The following is a 20,209-nucleotide window of genomic DNA, read 5'->3' as shown; positions in this document are numbered from 1 at the left end:
GTAAAACGGAGTCCATTCTCTTCGGTTCAAATAACAAACTCAGCAAGACCGACGGCTTCTCAGTTACAGTGGGTGATAATATTGTCACAAGGAAAGATGAAATTACATACTTGGGTTCCATCCTAGAGGCAAATCTTTCCTGTGACAAAATGGCATCCAATGTAATAAAAAAAGTCAACAAACGAACTAGATTCCTGTACCGGATCTCCTCTGGTAAACAAGAATACCCTGAAGACTGGCAGGAGCACTCATTCAAGGGTACTACGACTATGCTTGCACCTCATGGTACCAAACCACCTCAAAGACGCTAAGAACAAAATTACAAACATCACAAAACAAACTGGTCAGACTACTGCTTGACCTTACCCCCAGAACCCACCTCACCCCTGCCCACTTTGACAACCTAGGATGGCTTAGAGTAGACGACAGAGTACAGCAACTTGCAATGGGCCTGGTCTACAAGATACACTACACCACTAAGGTACCCATGTACATGTCAAAATACTTCCCAAAGGTCAGTGAATACCACGACCACAATGTTCGTCTACTATAAATAAACACAACGTTTATCTTCTGTTAACTTGGTTTATTTGATCAACTTGCAAACACCAATACAGAGACATTAACGAACAGTGGACCTCCTGCTCGTGGTCGACACAGACTAACTGCGCATGCGTTTCCCAGCCTCAAGAGGGCAACCTATACTACCGTATGGCCAGTAGTATAGACGGAAAGAGATTACATGTTAACACACAACACCAGAGGGAGCTCCACAAATCATGTTAAACCCAGATTCGGCTCAAACAAGGGACTAAACACGTTTCGCAATTATGGCACATCAATGTGGAACGCCCTACCCACAGCTGTAAAGGAATGTGAATCACTACCCACTTTCAAAACCACTCTAAAAGAGCACCTACGAGAGACTGCAATTCGAAACTGGCCCCTGTAAATGTCTAAACCCAACCCCCTCCAATGTACAGTTTCCCCCACCCCGCATAAAAATATGCATCAATTGCTCTGTAATTAAAGGAGCAGCCAGTTTTAGAAAACGTTTTTATTAAATACACGACAAAGACATATTTAGTTTTTGCTAGAAATAACACAATCGTCAACACTAAAGGGGCTTTTGGGGTAGAATCACAGCGCGATCGCACCAAAATAGGGTGTGAGCGTCCTAATGAGAACGCTCCCCCCCCCCCCCCGGGGACGCTGATTCGAGTAGGCTCCAGCTGCAGCGCCGGAGAATCCGCTCACTGGCACCTGTTGCAGCCACAGGCCGCGCGCTGATTGGCGGAAAGTACGGAAGTTCTTCTTCGTAACCAAGTTACTTTGATAATCAAGTAATCAGTAAAGTAACTAGATTACTTTTTAAAGGAGTAATCAGTAATCAGATTATTTTTACAAGATACAGTACTGAATTCTGCCATCCGGGCATATGCCATTTGAAATATGATTATAGAATATCAGAAATTTGTCATCAGATTGCACCACCGTTTTTTGCTAGACATTCACAGAAAAGTAGAGAAACACTGCATTCTGTTTTATGGCAATGACGTTCAAAAAAAATTCTAAAGCAAATTGATTGAAAACGTATTAACAGATTGCAGAATGGGTACAATCCAGTACGGCTCAATACAAAACAACTGCTAAGAGGAGATCATAAAAAATATATACATCCGAAGGGGATACAGAACTGTGTAGTAAAAAGAGATGACGAAAGTATTTTACTGTATTGTACCCATTCTGCAATCTGTTAATAAAGTTTTCAATCAATCAATTCCAGGCTGCAACCCTCTCTACAACCGCACGTCTCAACCGAGCTTGGTCAAGGGGGAGGGGCTAGGCCCAATGTAGAGTGACGTCCCTCGCCACCAATCAGCGCAGACGTACTTCAAGATACTTCCGTACTTTCCGCCAATCAGCGCACGTCCTGTGGCTGCCACAGGATGCCAGTGAGAGGATTCTCCGGCGCTGCAGCTGGACACTATTGGCTGATTCGCTCCAAACCTGGACCGCTGGAATAAGTGGTTTCGGGTGCGCGCCAGTGGGAGCGGGGGGCGTGGTGTGCAATGCTTTCATGCTTGCTTGAATTTTGGGTAGATAAAAACATACAGCAACAACTGGACAATACCCACAAAAACTATATTTATGGGCAATTTGGCGAGTTCAGACCTCAACCAAACAAGCATGTTGAGCCTCACGGCTCAGTGGATGAAAACTTCGAGATGAAGCCACGTTACAAGCACAAGACTTCCCTGGCTCGCATTAGGCCTGGCAATTTTTTTGCCATTGCTATGTCTATTATACATTGGTTTCTTGTTCGAATGCATTTATTTCTATAGACCAGTGGTGCCCAACCAGTCGGCCGTGATCGACCGGTAGATCAATGACATGCAATATAATTGACGCAAGCAATGGGCTAATGTTAGCTGCTAACTAGTAATAAATAGGCTAAGCTAGCGTTAGCGTTAACCCTGGAAAACGCTTAAAGCGGACTCCACGACACCAGTTCCATTCGTGAGAAAAGGGGGTGGGTTATATTGACAAGGCTTGACAACAGAGGTTCAAATATAACTTCATATTTATTGGTTATTTATTTCTTTATATCAGCATCCAGTTTCCACCACCGTGTGTTAAACTCTTCCTGTGTTGACGTTAGAGCGTGACATCATCGCCTACGGCAGCTTACACGCTCAAAACGCAAACCGTAAACAAAATCCGTAGCGCACCAAGACTGCAGTGTGTACGCAAATTAGAGGGGGGAGAGCGAGGGGGGAAGTTCGCACCCAAGGACGGAGCGGAGCTGATTCGACCCCGAATGGCTAGTGAGAAAGCACCCTAATATGAGCAGGTAGTGAATTAGAGGTCTTGTTTTTCTTTCAGTTAACTGCCTTCCAAAACTGAGCCGGAATTGTGTAGGAACTTGTAATTAAATCTAAGTAGTAATCTGATTTTGACTTTCTCATAGCTGTGGTACATCTGTTTCTGAGCTGTTTAAAGGCAAGCCAGTGTTGTTGTGGATCACCTGAGCGTCTAGCACGTGGCCAGGCCTTATTCCTGTCATTAAGCAGAGTTGACAACTCGTGCGAGAACTAGGGTGCTATTCTATCTTTAATTCTGAGTCACTTGAGAGGAGCATGTTTATTGATCAGAGAAATAAGTATTTTGTGAAGAGGTCAAGGGTCACTTGAACATCAGCAGACTCTGCCGTGAAGAGGATGTTGCTATGCATAATATCATTCATGAAAGCTTGTTCATTTAAACATTTAAAATTTCTTTGACCGTATGTGACCTCGTTTTTTTTCATTTCCGCACTCCTCACACATGCAGTAGGACAGTGATCACTATTACTTAGATCAAAAACACCAGTGGCCACAATTCTGTCAATTCTATTGGAAAATACAAGATCAATTAGTGTGGATTTTGAGAAGTCTTTCAAGTTGGGTCTAGTTGGTTCTGTTATCATCTGGGTTAGCTTTAGGTTACCACTGACTTCCTTTAGGTGACCCGAGTTCCAGTTCAAGCCAGTTCAAGTTAAAATCTCCCAACACCAATTATCAGAAAAACAAGAAATTAGGTTTGCTAGAATGTCTACAGTTTCTGTGCCAGCAGCTGGGGGTCTATACATACCTATTACAGACATTGAGGAGGGCCTCAACTGGATCTTTAAAGTAATGCATTCAAATTTCTTTGGTATGGAGACTGAATCAAAAATGGATACAGATATACCGACCACTCCACCCCCCCCCCCCCCCCCCACCAGCCTGTACAGATTGAAACCCTTCGATATAGCCATTAGGGCTATATCTGAATCAACAATGCTTTTCTTAAGCCATGTTTCACTAAGGACAAGGCTATTAGGGTCAGATTGCAAAATTAATGTATTCACATAGTCTAGTTTCTGGATTGGGCTTCTGATATTTAGTTGGATTATACCCAGACCGTTCCTGCCCTTAAAGCTGGTTGGGTCAAGTTGGGGCCTAGGGACAGGGACAGAAGTGGTGCTAATAGGCTGTAGAGGAATTGTGACTAGATTTGAAGCATTAACATTACGAGTGGAAAGAGTGGAGAGAATATGGTGTATCAGTGAATTTGTTGAAGTCTAAACTGTTTCTAAGTTACCAGGACCTTTAACCATATTTAGGATACATTCTTTAAGTCTATTGCCTATAAACACATTTATGGTCAGATTTTTAGGACCTGTAGTGCCACAGCCATCACAACGGGTCGGACTCACCTCGCTTCAGGCACAGAACGACTTGGCCGACCTAAGGGCAAGGTCCATATTGAAGGACAGGAAGCATGAGCCAGTCCAGTTTATGTGCAGAAGAGGTCATCCCTACCCCAGAACAGTGAAAAGTTGTCCACCTAGCACCTGATAAGCAGCAGTAACCTTTCAGCCAGACGTGGAGGCTGCGTATCCTGCTAAACATGGCATCCCCGAAGCAGGGAGAGGGAGGAGACCTGTGATGATGACTCTTTTACCAGAGTCCAAGAGAGTATTGCTGAGGGTTATAAAGTCAGATTTCTGATGTTCTGATTGCTGGAGTTTGATGTCAACAATTCCAACGTGAATGTTGGCAGTGTTTATTAAGGTAAATTTACAGAGCAGAGGAGGGATGACGTTGTTTATGTCCATTACCTTTGCACCAGGGTAGCAGCAGGTCTCAGCGTTAGGCACAGTGACATACCTGGCCATAGAGGACCCCACCACAAGCACGGGGGGCGGGGGGGGGGTTGGCACACAAGGTCTAGTTTTGAGGCCTCTCCCTGCGACGCCGGTGCTTCATCAGGTGGGGCAGCTGAGGAAGCAGTAGGCAGGGCAGCTATAGGGGGAGCAGACAAGGCAGAGGGAAGAGGGGTGTTCACTTACCGGCTCCAGCGCCAAGGTGCTAAACAGAGAGCTGTAGGACCTCCTTCGAGGGTGGTGGGGCACGGCAGGAAGCCCTCTTCCTTCTTACAGCAGACCAGCCCTCTATCTGCGGAGTCGAGCAGGCCAGCGCCTGTGTAGTGTACCGCCAGCCCAGCCACCACTGTCTTGCCAGGGATCCTTTAACTGGAACCTGGGAGGCAGTATATGTTCACAGTGGTGTCCAGTGCCGCCAGCCCATGGTAGAGTGGTTTTATCCTCACCAATAGAGTCATGGGAGGGGGCGATGATGGATGGTGCAGGCTTATGAATTGAGCTGTCAATTGACCTTCTATTTATCCGCCGACCCTTTTCCCTCTCTTCCGACGGAGAGTGGACGGCCAGAGCAAAGGCCTTGCTTCCCTCTCTGGATGAAGGAGCTCTCCACTTCAGAAGTGCTGAAAGCACAACACCATGACGCGACAGTTTGTGATTTCTGGTCCAACATCGTGTCCATGTCCAACGTGAAGAACATCAAAAGGCTGGCAATGTTCTTCCTGGCCATGTTTGGATCGACATACACCTGCGAGTCTGGCTTCTCTACAATGAACTTAATCAAAAGTCAACAAAGAAACAGTACGAACTAACACCCTCACCAGTGCCATTTAAATGAGCATTTTGGTTGTTTTCAAAGGTGTTTGAAATGTATGCTAATTGTTACATTCGAAGTGGTCCTGCATATCTAGTTTCAATTCGGTTAATAGCCTGTTTTTATTTGTGTTAAAAAAACTAGTGTTGCGCTTCTCTGCCATGGACAATTACATTTTTTTATTTCATGAGTCTAGGTCTGCGTTAAAGTGTTTCCAGCAGTAGGCTATAATTGCGCAAATTGTATGCTCCTTCATACAACAAAAAAACTAAAATGGCTCTTGAATGTTACATCTGGACTTGCATTTCATGCAACTGAAAGGCATTTTCATGCAACTGAAATGACAAGCTCAAAATAAACTTGGTTCTTCTCATGTAACCTATGTCTGCATTTTGAATAAGGGAGGGGGTCAGGGGTTTGCCTGCCAAGTCATTTTAATCCTAGAAAGTGGACCGGGCAGAAAACTAATTGGGAACCCCTGGTATAGACAGTCATGGAATCACTAGATCTCCTCAAATGGGGGTCTGTGGGCCTGGTGTGTATCAATCTGGGGGTTGTTGACACCAAAAAGGTTCATAACCACCCATTTAAGCAATCGCATGACCATATTCTCTCTCTCTCTCTCTCTCTCTCTCTCTCTCTCTCTCTCTCTTTCTCTCTGCCAACAGTGGTAACGAGGTGGATGACAGAGTGAAAACCAAGTTCTGCCACGAATGCAGGACCAAGTACCCTGTGGAATCTGCCAAATTCTGCTGCGAGTGCGGCGTCAGGAGGATGTGCATCTGAGGAGAGCAAGCAGAAGAGAAGGGAATTTTAGCAAGATGTTTGGACCATCTGTGAAAAAATGTATTACCAATAGCTTTCTCCACCAAAGTGTTCCTATAGGTGTCTACTAACACCTCTCAATTTATTCAAACCCAAATCCTCTGGGAAAGTTCTGGAGAGCCAATCAAAGTTAAGGAGCCCAGGGGGCTTGGGCGAAAAATGTAAAAAACATCTAAATCAAATATAAACTTGTGGGGTGTCTAACCATTTGTTTTTTTTTAGTAAAAAACAATTTCTTTCCATAAGAACATATATTTTTACTTTATTCCAAGAAAAATGTAACGTTACATTAATGTGCATTATTGATACATGGTTTCAGTTTTTTTTACTAAGCCAACTCCCCATCTTCATCACTCCTTTTCTCATCTGTCTGGTTGATATGGCACTCTCCTTTACACTTGCCACAAGCAGATATGCACTTGACCCCCTGTTTTTTACAGCAGCACCTGCGTGTACTGCAGTCTCCCTCACAGTTGCAGCTGATGAATTTCAGGAGATAGTCTGGGGCAATGGGGTCTGTGGTAGGGACTGGTGCATAGCCTTCTTCTCCCAGTTTCCAGCCATAGTCCAGAACATCCAGTGATGGACTTTGTAGTAGAAGCCAGTCTCTGGTTTGGAGATATGCCCGGAGAGAATGTTGTGCTGCTGCTGAGGCAGTTTCTCAGGGCTGATTTTCCCTGCTGCTGCCCGCTTGCTGAACATTTCAAATCTCAAGTCCCCCAAGCTTTTGGGTGATTTCCCATGGAACAAGAGTTTGAATATTTCACAGACAGCTGTGATGATGGTATCTTTCTGGGCTTCGATGTCAAGAAAAACGTCCATGGCCTTCTCAGCTTGGTCCGTCTTGCAGAGTGTGTGTAGCAAAGTTGGTTTGCTAAAGCCAGAAATTGCAGACACGGTATCGCATCCTGAGAAGCTGTGTAGAAAGAGCAGATATTTCCTGTATTTCTCTGGGAGGGCCTCTTGTATCTTTCCAACATCGTAAGACACATTGTTTGCTGTTGTGAAGAAGACTGAGTGGTCTGCATCATGATGAATGAGCATAACCAGGATGTCCGTATCCTCAGCTCTCGAGCTGCCTGGACGATAGAAGTGTCTGCTGTTACGATTGGGGGTGCTAACGAAGGTGAGAACACAGTTGCAGACCAGGAAGAGAGGAGGCAGAGACGGCAGGGTAACATGGATATATCTTGACTTTACTTGGCAGACGACACGTTACAAAATGGAACATAAATGACACTGCAGAGCTGGCTCTAATACAAAACGAACTGAGACACGAGAAAACAAAAGAGGAACGAAAACGGAACTACAACACTCAAGACAACACAGCAAGGCACGGGAGAGATGACAGGAGGCACGATGGGCAAGGGAACACGGAGGTAAGTGGGGGTAACAAGGAGGGTACTGGAGGAAATGACGCCACAAGGAAGTGAGTACAGGCCACACTTGAATACAAGGACTAATTACAATGAGCAACACCTGGCAAGGCCAGGCCAAAACACAGAATCAAATAAACACCAAACTAGACACAAAAAGCAATATCACACACAACAACCAGACAGGGAGACGACATTAAACAAAGGCAGGGGAGATTAACTATTATTTTAAACCAGACCAAAATGGCCGCCTGCACCATCTGGCTCATCTGGCCACTAGAGGGAGGTAGGAGACCAGGTAGGAGACCACTGTCAGGAGGTAGGGAATGTCTAATGTCTTTATCATAACCGGCCCAGCAAGGGCTGGGCCTGGGGACGTTACAGTCTGCATCATCAGAGCATTGATGTACACGGATTCCATTACTACCGAATGTCTCCGCTAGAAGCAGGATAAGCTGGGCCTTGTTCTTGTTGTCAAGGAACTTTTCTCTAGGAATAATGGTTTGGATGTCTGGGCGAATCTGGATGTCACAGCATGGATGCTTTGTACGTCTGAGATGATCATGGTCCTTGGTCGAGTTGTCATATCCGTCAAAAACCACAGTGATCCGGAGGTGCTGACTTCCCATGGCCTTCACAAACCGGAGGTAGCTCTCAGCGATGTCCTTCCAGGTGAGGTTAACCTCCCACTTGACATTGTGCAGGAGCCACCCACCATCAATCACAAGGCTTGTGCATGGGGTTTGCCCAATGGGTTCCACAAATGTCTTTAGGAACTTTTCTAGGGCAGCCTTATCTGGCTTTCGCATCTTCTGGTTTTTGTCAAAAAGAGACATTGGTGTTGGCGTCAACTCAAATAGCAGAGCTTCTTTGGTCTTGACTTCACGCTCACTGATGATGATGAGGCGGTTGAAGAGCCTGAGTGAGTCAATAACCAGCTTCTCCCCACTGACTTTGGGTCCAGATCTGAGGGTTGCTAATGACTTGACTAATACTTTGTTTGCATTGTATCATTAACAGTTTTCCCATCCATCTTGGCCTGTATGGTTCTGCCAATCTCCTCTGCCTGATCCGCATTTACTGGGTCTCCGGGAGAGCTGCTAAACCCTGTAGAGAAGGACACCAGGGTCTTCCTGTCCCGTGTGTTATCGAAGGGGTTTACTTCTTCCAACCATCCAACTATGGCATTGACAGCATCGTTGTCTTTCTGTATTTGGGCTCTTGTGACATCTGTATGGACAGGTACCCCACATTTGTTCTGGCCTTCCAGCTCCTGGTGAATGAATGAGAAATGGCTCAGAGTCTGAACCCAAGACTTATGAGCAGATTAATTCCGGAAACGCCCTCTGTTTAGCCCGCCGGAGGACTCTGCCTCACACATGAGTGTGGTCTCTATTGTGATGTCAGTCCACGTGCCTGACCACTCATGATCTGAGAACCTGACTGCATGGTTGCCATACGCTGTGAACTTGGTAAGAGTTTCCTGGTACGCTGGACTGTCTTGTCGCTGCTGCATCAGCTGTACATACAACCTAGCCATGATGCAGCACTCCTGCTCCTTCCCCACATGCTGACAGTGTATCCTACTGAGCATGTGCACAGTAGGTGAACACTTATTAGTGTTTTGCAATATTTTCATTTTATTTTCCAGAATAGAATCAAACCAACAACACCTCAGTCCCATACCGTTGATTATACCCTTTGCTGTACATTATAGCTTAAAATATATTGTACTATATAATATAATATATATAATATTTTATGGCCAGGGAGCCATTCCTACTCAAAACTAATGGTTGGAATAGATTCAGCACCCCTGAAAACCCCTAGTTAGTCACCCCACACGTTAATATTTGATTATTATTTTTTTCATATTTTTCGCCCCAAGCCCCCTGGGCTTTGATTGGCTCTCCAGAATTTTCCCAGAGGATTTGGGTTTGAATAAATTGAGAGGTGTTAGTAGACCCCTATAGGAACACTTTGGTGAAGAAAGCTATTGGTAATAAATTCTTTCACAGATGGTCCAAACATCCTGCTAAAATTCCCTAACTAACTGTAAAGCAAGAGCAGAGGAAGTAGAGAGAGAGAGGGGGCATAGAAACTAAAAGCTTGGATTTTGGACAAGGTTGTAAGAAATGAACAAAGGGATATGGCCAAAAGAAAATGAAGAATGGACGTCCTTGCACCAACCTTGATGAGCAGAGGTACACACTAGCATCTACCACAGATTCATCAGCTGCAAATCTACCCCCAACAGAAGATGCCTTCCAGAAACATGTGTTGAGAGCCTTGTACCAAACAGCAGTGTGGCGTCACAGTCATCTGGCCAAGCCTCTTCTCTGGAACCCAGTTGGTAGAGGGTGGAGGCTCGGAGAAGATGGGACCATTGAACCTGTGATGTTCCAGAAAGCACCGGCACCTAAGTAAGTTTGAGACATCACCCACCTGTACTGTAAAGATGGAAACTGCAATGATGTCAGCAAATGCCAATGTCTTTCAGTGGGCTTGACTTGCACTGAGTTTTGCTCTTGCTCTTTCCCTGACTGCCCAAATATGATCCATTTTGTCACTGATGATAATGTGGATGAGTGACTGTGATGTGTTGCTAGAATCAAGAATCGTATATTTGTCACATACATACCAGGGCATACAGTGAAATGTGGGTGGTCATGCCCGCATCGATTGTGCAATAATACAATAATAAAAACAAAAAAAACAGGTAAGACATAAGATGTGCATGATAAAAATAGACATGCTAAATTCCTGAGAAGGCACTGGTTCCGCACTGCATCCCTGCCCGAGCCCGACGGGGCCCTACCCGACGGATTCGGGCTGGGTAGGGCTTTGTTTTTAAATAAATAATTCAGGCTCGGCTGGGCCGCGCAGTGCCCTCTTTTATTATTTTTTTTTCATTGCGCGTGCACCTCACGCTGCTTTCACTTTCTGTTTTGAGTATAGTGCTCTCATCAGAGTGAAAGCCTCGTGTCTGAGGAGTCAAGATGTATAAGCTAACAGATAAAATAGTAAAGGGAAAGGGAGAGCTTTTGAAAGTTTCCAATGCGTCTGGGAAAGCTGCATTTTTGGAAACATTTGCATGTAATTACCGCAGGGAGAACTCGAGGGGAGTAGAACAGTGATGAAGCCATCAGGTGGATGATGAACAAATGAAACGGACCAAAGTGGTTCTTTGGTTGTTTGAAGTTGGAATATAGCCAGTTGGCGAACGTTTTAATTTGTTCTTGGATGTATGTAGCCGGTTGGCGAAGTTTTGTTAACGTTGTTCAACACGTTGCTGACATCAACAGCGAAGTGGTGAGTCTGATTTATTATTATTTGCTGGTGTGGGGTCGCCGCTGCCCTGTTCTGTTGTGCTTTCATTATATAAATGTTGCTCTGCTCGAAATCTGATTTCTGTTTTCTGTTTGTATAGTGACTGAGTAGGCTATTGTGTCGTGTGTGTGTGTGTGTGTGTCAAAGAAGATTCCATATAGCCTTCAATGCGTTTTACGAGGCTGCCGTGTGAGTCAATCTAACGCGAGCGCTGGGAATAGACTGCATTCTAATAAGAAAGAGCGAAACAGGCTATATAATACTTCTTAGTTTTCAGCGTGATATGCGTTATTTAGGTAGACATATTGGACATTTTCGTTTTTGTTTATTTATTAAGTTAATATATAAACAGTGTTTCGAATATCTAAAACAAAAACAAAAATTTATATTTGGCTATATAATAATGCTTCGTTAGTTTTTAGCGCGATATGCGCCTATGTTATTTAGGTAGACCTATTGGACATTTTCTTTTTTGTTTTATTTATTAAGTTCATATAAAACGTGTTTCGAATATTTAAAACAAATTAAAAAAATTTAAGTCTAAATAATTTTTTTTTTGACGTTTCATTCGGGCTAGGGCTTCAAATGTTGCATTACAGTCGGGCTTATTGTCGGGCAGGGCCTGAACGTCATGGGCTCGGGCTGGGAACGGGCTTCATTTCAAGGCCCTTGCAGACCACTTTCCTATGTACACTACTATACAATATACAATTTTAACTATTATGTATTACTTACTATATCTAAACTATACTATACAAGAACCACATCTGTTCTTTCCTTTTGTGTTGTGTGTGTGTGTGTGCTCATTAGAGCTGAACCTGGCCACACAGTCATGTGTGTACAGTGAATACAGCAGGGGGCTCAGAACGCAGTAGATTGAAATAAAGGTGTTTTATTTCAATTTCAACCTGATTCAATTGGATCTTTGTTTCCATATGAAGTATCATAAAATGTATCATATGAAATATATAATTTATTAAATGTATCATAAATATATTAACATTATAGACCAGAACATTACCTCAAGTGACTTTACTTTGCAGTAACATTGAATTTGTCAACATGCTTCTCACCACTGATAATGGGCTTTGGACTGAATACTTCATTATGTCAATGTTGAATTGTCTTTCATTTAGGACACCTCATACATTTACTGATGTAACTCCCAGACCATGCATGCATGCTATATTTACACATGTGGTATTGCTGGATTCAGCACAACCACACCTTTCTATGACAATGGCAGAGCTACTACAAAGTAGAGAACATTCTGCATATATATTCATTTTTTACATTTCCGCTTATTTTAAGTATGTGTACATAGGTATATATTTCCTACATGCATAAAGATATTCACATCCAGGTTTTTCTATTAGGTTAAGCAACTGTCTGACTGCTAGCATGTCAAGTTTGAAAGCTCTTGGAGCTTGTATTATTAATCTACATGAGTTTATATGTCTCAACTCCCATACGGCCAGGCTATATTTTGGTTCTTTTTTCCTTTGGTGGTGTATAACAATATCTATCAATTTAACAAGTTTTGCAGTAAAATATTTTTATACAAGAATCCATTTCATATATGGGAGACCTTAGAGATGAGGAAAAACATACTTGTGTTTTGTTCTACCTCCGGTAGGGGTATCTAAAAAAAACGTAAGCCCTTTCTGACAGTTTGTCACAGCACTATATGGTATATAGATATTTTTTTATAATGAGAAGTAAATGGTCAGACGTCGAACAGAAAACAGACAGAACAATTATTGTCCTCTTCCTTTGTGTGTGTGTGTACGCGCATGTGCGTCGTGTGTGTGTGAGACAGACAGACAGACAGACTTGTGACAGAGGCGTGGGGCAGCAGTTACAGTAAGTAACACATGTTTATTGTGGTGTAATGCCATCGTGCTGTGAATTACTCCTTTCAACTGACAGACATGTATTTACTATTCAATATGGTCAACATGGGACGGGAGCCTCAGCTTGTTTGCTCAAGTCAAGTCGAAGGCAGGTGTTTGGGCTGCAATAGGCCCACCATATAGTCGATTATAAACTGATGTAAAAAAAATCAGAGGTAAGAATTTACTAATATTAGGCCTATGCGTCATTGAAATGGCGTAGGTTGTTAATCAATTGTACATTTTCATAGTGAATAGCAGCTACATTACAGTTTAAATTTTTTACAGCCTTCAGACTCGTCAACAGAGCCCCCCTAATCCCCCCCACTTGAGAACACACTAACTGTATGTAGTGTGGTAGTTGTAGCTAAGGGGCTACACAACCCTGACTGTATTTAGATGTTTAGATTAAACCACTGCTAAAGAATGTTAATGGCCAGACAGTATAAGTACACAAAATGGCGGACACTCTATTAACGGCGTGGGGACAGGGATACAAGTTGAACAAGCATTTTAATGTTAATAGTAAACATACATATTATATATCACAGCTCTCCTTTAATAATAGAATGTCAGTGCAACAACGTCAGAGGTAACGATAGTTCCTATACTACGGGTACCCGACCGGTGGAGCTCTGAATGGAGTGAGACGGAGCGAAGCGGCACAGGGAAAAGCAAGATGGTGGCTGGAGACGGTGGTCCTCTGGAGTTCCTACTTCCAGAGGGCTGCAGACACACTTAGGATAATCCGGTCGTCGCTGGGGAGGAAAGGGTCTCGTACGGACCGGTCCTTGTATTCCTAGCGCCCGATGGCAGGATTAATAGCTATTAGTCCGAAAGCCCGTTGGCATGGATGATAGCTAGTTAGCTCCGTTTGTACTTAAAGCTAACCCGCAGGAGGTCTTCAATGAGTAGTTATGTCCAGAACGTCGCTGGGTTCAACTATAAGTCTCTCCACGTTACTTCACTTACACAAGTCACTATACTGTGCCAATAAGGGCTCGACAATATTATGGTTGTATCTAATTAGCCGTGCGGCTCTCTAATAACGATACGTTGCCTGGCCGTCCTGTTTACAACTGCGCCAAACGTTACTTCTCTCTCACTCTGTTAGTTTTCCTTTGGTCTGAGCCTGTTCACACATACAGATCAATACGCTCTCTCACTTGTCCGGGCATGTCTGAACATGTTCTGAAACATGTCTAGAGGGGCGCGCGCACTGGCGCCTACGGCGTTAAGAATGGGACATATACAAATAAGAGAATGATGAATCCTGTTAGGCAAACAGATGACGTGAAAATATATATCTTATATATATAAACAATATATAAGTTATACAAAATAATAAACGCAGACTTTCAGTGTTAATCTGGACCTTCAGAACAGTAGTGAAAGGGTTAACCGTCTGTAGTGCACTAGTGAAAGGGTTAAAAAGGGGCACGTCTGCCATAGAGCCTTTTCAAGGGCCGCTCATGTAACATCAATTGTATATGGTTTTCCACAGTAGTTTACAGTGGAAGTGTGACGTTCAAATTCCACAGACCATGTCCCAGAGAAAATGTATAAGTGCCAAGTGGTGTTCTTTGTTGAGATGCGGTTGTTTGGAAATTCTGAGCATTGACAACATTTGTTCTGTGTTTGTTTCCATAAGGATTCGTTTGTCACAATTTAGAATCTCAGACTCACAATGTTTGTATAGAAATACGCTAGAAATCCCCCAGAAACACAGGCCTACATCTAATAGTCACTTTAAACTGTAACCTACAGAATAGATGAGACAGTGGTGGTATCTTTGGTGGAATGTCTCTTTAACTTACTCAGCTTGATATGGTGTATATTTGTAAATTGTTGCTGCTGCTAAACTGTATTGCACATTGCATTTTACCCACAGCTAATTATTGCACATTGCTCATTGCACATCATCACATAACATAATTTTCTTGTTGGAACTGTACATAGCCTTTTTGTTATTTAAATTTGATATAGTATAATATCTACATCCTGTTATCTGCACTGCACACTTATTTAGAACTGTATATAGTCATCTTGCTGTTATTTTATCTTATTTTATTTGTATTCTATGCACATTTTATTTTATTTATATTATATTGGATGCTGCTTGTCATAATCACGGCGAGAGCCTTCTTCACTCCTCATCCTCCCCCACATTCACGACGGAAGCCTCACTCGCCCCTTATCCTCTCACAAATATGGGCAGCATCCGTTCCCCGGATTCACACGCTGCCAAGCTCATCAATCAACACCGCTGTGACTCATCCCCTGATCAACAAGATGGTACTTCAGTCTGCAGATCCTGTCCTAACCTTGTCGGAGTGTTAAACTAGCTACCTAGGTACGACGACGCAACCTAAGCCTTGCAAACCTGTTCTTGTTGTTATTCCTTGACCTAACCCCTGTTCTCTATGTGCCCAGGTCCTCCGCTCCAGTACACCAGCTACCTGGACATCCCGTGCTGCACAAGGAGTGCTCCTGCTCTCACCCACGACACAGACCTGTGTCTTCTGCCCCGTGCTGCACAGGGAGTGCACCTGTCCTCACCCCCCAAGAAACATTCCTATACCTGTGTGTTGCACATTCCTGCTGTTACACTGTCTGCTTGGGGAATACCATTAAAACACCCTAAAACGCTCCATTCTCTCTTCTCCTGTGTTCTGCTATTGGGCTCCGCCAACCCCCATCCTCACACTGCTATGGTCGAGGAACCACAACAAAGTGAATTTCACAATTTTTTGCTGTAAGGTACTGAACGACGTGACAATAAAATAATATGAATCTGAATCTTATTACAACAGCTCAAGTCGAGCGCACATAGTTACGCATATTAAAAAGTTATTCTCTTTTTTGGGAAGAATAATTGCCTCCATGGAGAACTGGAGGTTGTGCTTCGCGCTCCACCTGGCGTTCACAATAAACAATACACTTACCCCCGCACAGGAACGGCCAATGAAATGCTTGAATATTGGCACGTGATGCGGCTTCTCAGACAGGCCAGTGGTTGCTAGTGGCAGCAGCAGCTCCGGACACTGTCAAGACCAGAGCTGAGAGATGCATAGCTGTCAACATTGGGATTTGAAAAAATGGGAGAGCTCAGCTGCTCTCTGCTGAGCTGCCTCGTCGCTGCCATCTGCTGGTCAAAACCTGTATGTACCCAAGAACTGGGTGAACTACTAATTGCTACATTAAATTAATCAGATACCTGGTTGAAAGTGAAATGCTGTGTACATCCCTGCATTAAATGAATGGAAGTGTCAGTGTTTCTGTAGAGGAGATGGAACGCCTGCTCTTGTCAGCACTGCACAGCCGTGGAATCGCAAGGCCATAGATTTAGAATAGATAGAAAGGGCACATTGTGGTGTATCATAATTAATTTGTTGAATACAATAGGATTTTTATAACGTTGACACAAATTAAGGAATATTTACACTAAGTTCTCTTTGACCTCTTATTTAATTAATTCATTAATTTAATTGTAGGTATTGTTTATATTGTACATAGTCCTGTGTGTTGTATATTGTGTCCTATATGTTACTTTTGTGTTTATTGTCTCTTTTTATACACCGTGGGAAGGGGGGCACGTAATTCTGTATGTCTTGCACATATTGTAAAATTACAAAGTTGACTTTGACTTTTAACATGTGTCTATAGTGTCAGACACTAATTGTAATGTTAAAAACAGATACTGCTGTAATATAAAGTGAAATTCTACCATGCCTCAATGTATCAAGTTTAAACATACACTAAATGTTAATGTTAGAAATGTTCATTTCCATTATTTCCACCATCTTGCAACATTTCCTAAGAATAGCAATGTCCATTCTATCAACTCCAAATCTGTGCTATGAGCTCAATTCTCCCGGTGCATGCAGAAGTAGAATTGCTGTCTTGTTTTGGATGAATGAGTAGAAATGAGAAACGGAAATCTTGTTTTATTAAAGTAGTTTTGACATGTCATATAGATAAAGATATTGTTTCATTGTGTATTGATTAACTACATGCGCTTCATTACTTTACAAAAGTTATACTGGCACATGGGTCTAATACAGCAATGGATTATGGCTAAATGCAACGTTAAAGCAGTGCCAAGACTAGTTGACTTCTTTGGCCGTCAGCTAATGGGGATCCTTTGCTAATAAACAAATAAACAATGTAAGACTGACTTTACATTAAACGAATGACAATAATATAGTATAAAGTAGGGTATTATTTGGACTAAAGAATGGTGTTGTCTCACCCTACTCGCATGTTGAGGGAGAGCACCATACATTATACACTGAGAAACCACGGCCGAGAGTGAGCTCTCTGGGAACAACCCCACTTTGCCTGTGCCAACCGCCAATAAAAATCAGAAGAAGAAAGAAGAAGTTTGTCAACAACCGTCTTCCGGTCTTACATCTTGTGCTAACAGTCTAATCTACACTGCCACCTGTAGTCACGGACGGGAATTGCAGCCATTTTGTATAAATAAATAAAAACGGCAAAAATACGGGAACATATTTTAACGGGAGGACGGTGGGAGAGAAGATTGAAATACGGGAGAATCCCGGGAAAAACGGGAGGGTTGACAGGTATCGAGAGATATGATGATCGAGGACATTGATGGTGAGAAATGCTGTTTGTTCACTGGTTATTTGGGGATATTCTAGAGTCAGTGTTATTTCTGAACCTGTCCGTTCTTCAGACAATCCTGCTTTTTGTGATATCCTCCCCTTAACACATTCAGGGCCATTGGGAGGCGTCTAATAAATCTCTAGAGGACCGGCAAATGTAAACAGACTTGGGGCTGTTTGTAGAGCTAAATCTATACTTTATAGTATTGCTATCTGTCCATTCTCATTGTCAATTGGGACCATAAACCGTCCCTTCAAAATGGATTAAAGAAATAATTTTTTCATCAATACGTTCTCATTTTTGTATTTAATCTTTTTATTATTTTTTAAACAGACATAAACAAACATGACAACACACGATAAGATATACAAGCATTATTAACAGTGCACATCCAATGAAATCACCATTTAGTTAAATGACTTATACAGGATATACCCCTAATACCTGCTATCTAATACCCTACACACATATGCTCCAGCTCCTACCCCCCCCCCTCCCGGACCCCCCATTGGATATCCATCCATTATCCCTCGCTCCTAACCAGACACTACCATTATATGATAGCTTTTATTCTCTCCACCACTTCTAACCACATTGTCATTTTGGATTCATTGAGACCCAAAATTCTTGCTGTAGATATTTCTTGATAAATCACTTCGAGATATGTAATAATACAGACCTTTCGGCACATTTTTTCCGGTTGGAACCATCGTGATGCTATCAGCTTTTTAGCCACTGTGATACCCGATAAAACCAATCTCTTTAGCTGTGGATGTACTGCACACTCAAAAACATCATTCAGCAGTAATACAGAGGGGTGTACAGGTATATTCAGAGTTAAGAGATTTGATAATTGCTGGGTCACCTCTTTCCAGAATATCTTAACTGGTGGGCAGTCCCAGTACATGTGCATAAATGTCCCCTCGTCATCATTTGTACATAAGGAGCATTTGTAGTCTTGTTTAAGACCCATTCTGTTCAGTCTTATAGGAGTCAAGTATGTCCTGTGAATATAGTTAAGATTGATTTGTTGATGGTCCGGGTTCCTTGATGTAAATCGAACATTTGCCCAGGCTTCTTGCCAGTCAAAATCTCTTTCCAGGTCTGGTATATCCCTCCTCCAGACTGAGTCTAGGTGGAGGGTTTCATATGAGGACGTTAGTAATTGATGATACAAATCTGAAACAAAACCTCTCAAAGTCTCTTTCATAGAAGAATTTGTGGTATCTGTGGTGTACAATTGGTATCTTTAATGGAACACTGTGAGACTTCAAACATAACAATAACTGTGCGTAAAAATAATGTGTGGACTCGGTGAGATTACATTTTTTGCGTATTTCTTCATAACTACAAAAACCTTGTTTGTTGAAAACATCACCTAATGAGTGTATGCCTTGCTTTTCCCATATAGGGAATCTTATAGGTCGTTTTCCAATCAAGAGTGCATTGTTATTGAATAAGGGAGTATGATTATGCCATTTATGTGGGTTAGAATATTTTTTTTGTTTCACGCCATATCCGGATCGCATGAGTAATTATGGGGCCAAATTTCCGTTCGCATTGCTTAATTGATAATTTTGTATTTTAGTGTATGCTATGTCCTTCAGTCTATGTGGAGCTACTATATTTTCTTCAAAATTTCTCCAGGATACTAATGCTTGGGGATCAAACCATGTTGTCAATGGTCTTAAAGTGTACGCCTTAAAATAGTGGAAAAAATCTGGAAATGCCATACCACCATCTGCTTTGTTTCTCTGTGCGGTGGATCTTTTTATAATAATAAATAATAACTTTATTTGTATAGCACTTTTCATACAGAGGTTGCAGTTCAAAGTGCTTCACAACAGTAAAAAATACAGGCATAAGCGAGCATAAAAAGATAGACAGGTAGAATCACAGTGTTTCACATTAGGATCTAGCATCCCAATAGGCTCTCCGCTTACAGTTTTCAGTAACACAAATAGTAAAAATAGTTTAAAATGATTCAGTTTAAAAATAGTAAACAAATTATAAAATAGAACGGACATAAAAAATACAGGCATGAGCGAGCATAGCAAGATATGGCAAATCACAGTGTTTCACATTTGGATCTAGCATCCTAATAGGCTCTCTATTCAGTAATACTCCTGTAATTCCCAACATACTTCCCAGTACATATTGCTGTAACTTTAGTGATATTAGATCACAGGGACACGAACCCACACTGTAACTTTAGTGATACTAGATCACAGGGACTCGAACCCACACTGTAACTTTAGTGATACTAGATCACAGGGACTCGAACCCACACTGTAACTTTAGTGATACTAGATCACAGGGACTCTAACCCACACTGTAACTTTAGTGATACTAGATCACAGGGACTCGAACCCACACTGTAACTTTAGTGATACTAGATCACAGGGACTCGAACCCACACTGTAACTTTAGTGATACTAGATCACAGGGACTCGAACCCACACTGTAACTTTAGTGATATTAGATCACAGGGACTCGAACCCATACTAAATAGTGGGACCTATTGCATGAACAAATAATCACAGTGTTTCACATTTGGATCTAGCAAATAATAAAAATAGTTTAAAATTATTCAGTTTAAAAATAGTCATCAGTAAGAAGTAAAAAGTGCAATAACTGACACATGAATTTGATAGGC

At 42.4% G+C, this 20,209-nt stretch overlaps 1 protein-coding gene across 2 annotated transcripts in view; it reads left to right on the top strand.

Moving 5' to 3' along the window:
- Positions 1-6,362, top strand: part of zc2hc1a (zinc finger, C2HC-type containing 1A) — a 28,457-nt gene extending 22,095 nt beyond the window's left edge. The window contains exon 9 of one of the 2 annotated variants that reach the window (XM_084326627.1): positions 6,170-6,362. In XM_084326627.1, the coding sequence (XP_084182753.1) occupies positions 6,170-6,287 (118 nt within the window). In that variant the 3' untranslated portion in view covers positions 6,288-6,362. Of the gene's footprint in view, positions 1-1,786; positions 1,919-6,169 lie in introns of those variants that run through there. The other variant, XM_084326628.1, reaches the window with a different exon arrangement.
- Positions 6,363-20,209: the final 13,847 nt, after the last annotated feature.

This window comes from Notolepis coatsorum, assembly GCF_963971535.1.
Source record: "Notolepis coatsorum genome assembly, chromosome: 12".
NCBI lineage: Eukaryota > Metazoa > Chordata > Actinopteri > Aulopiformes > Paralepididae > Notolepis > Notolepis coatsorum.
This window is presented reverse-complemented; position numbering and strand designations above follow the sequence as displayed.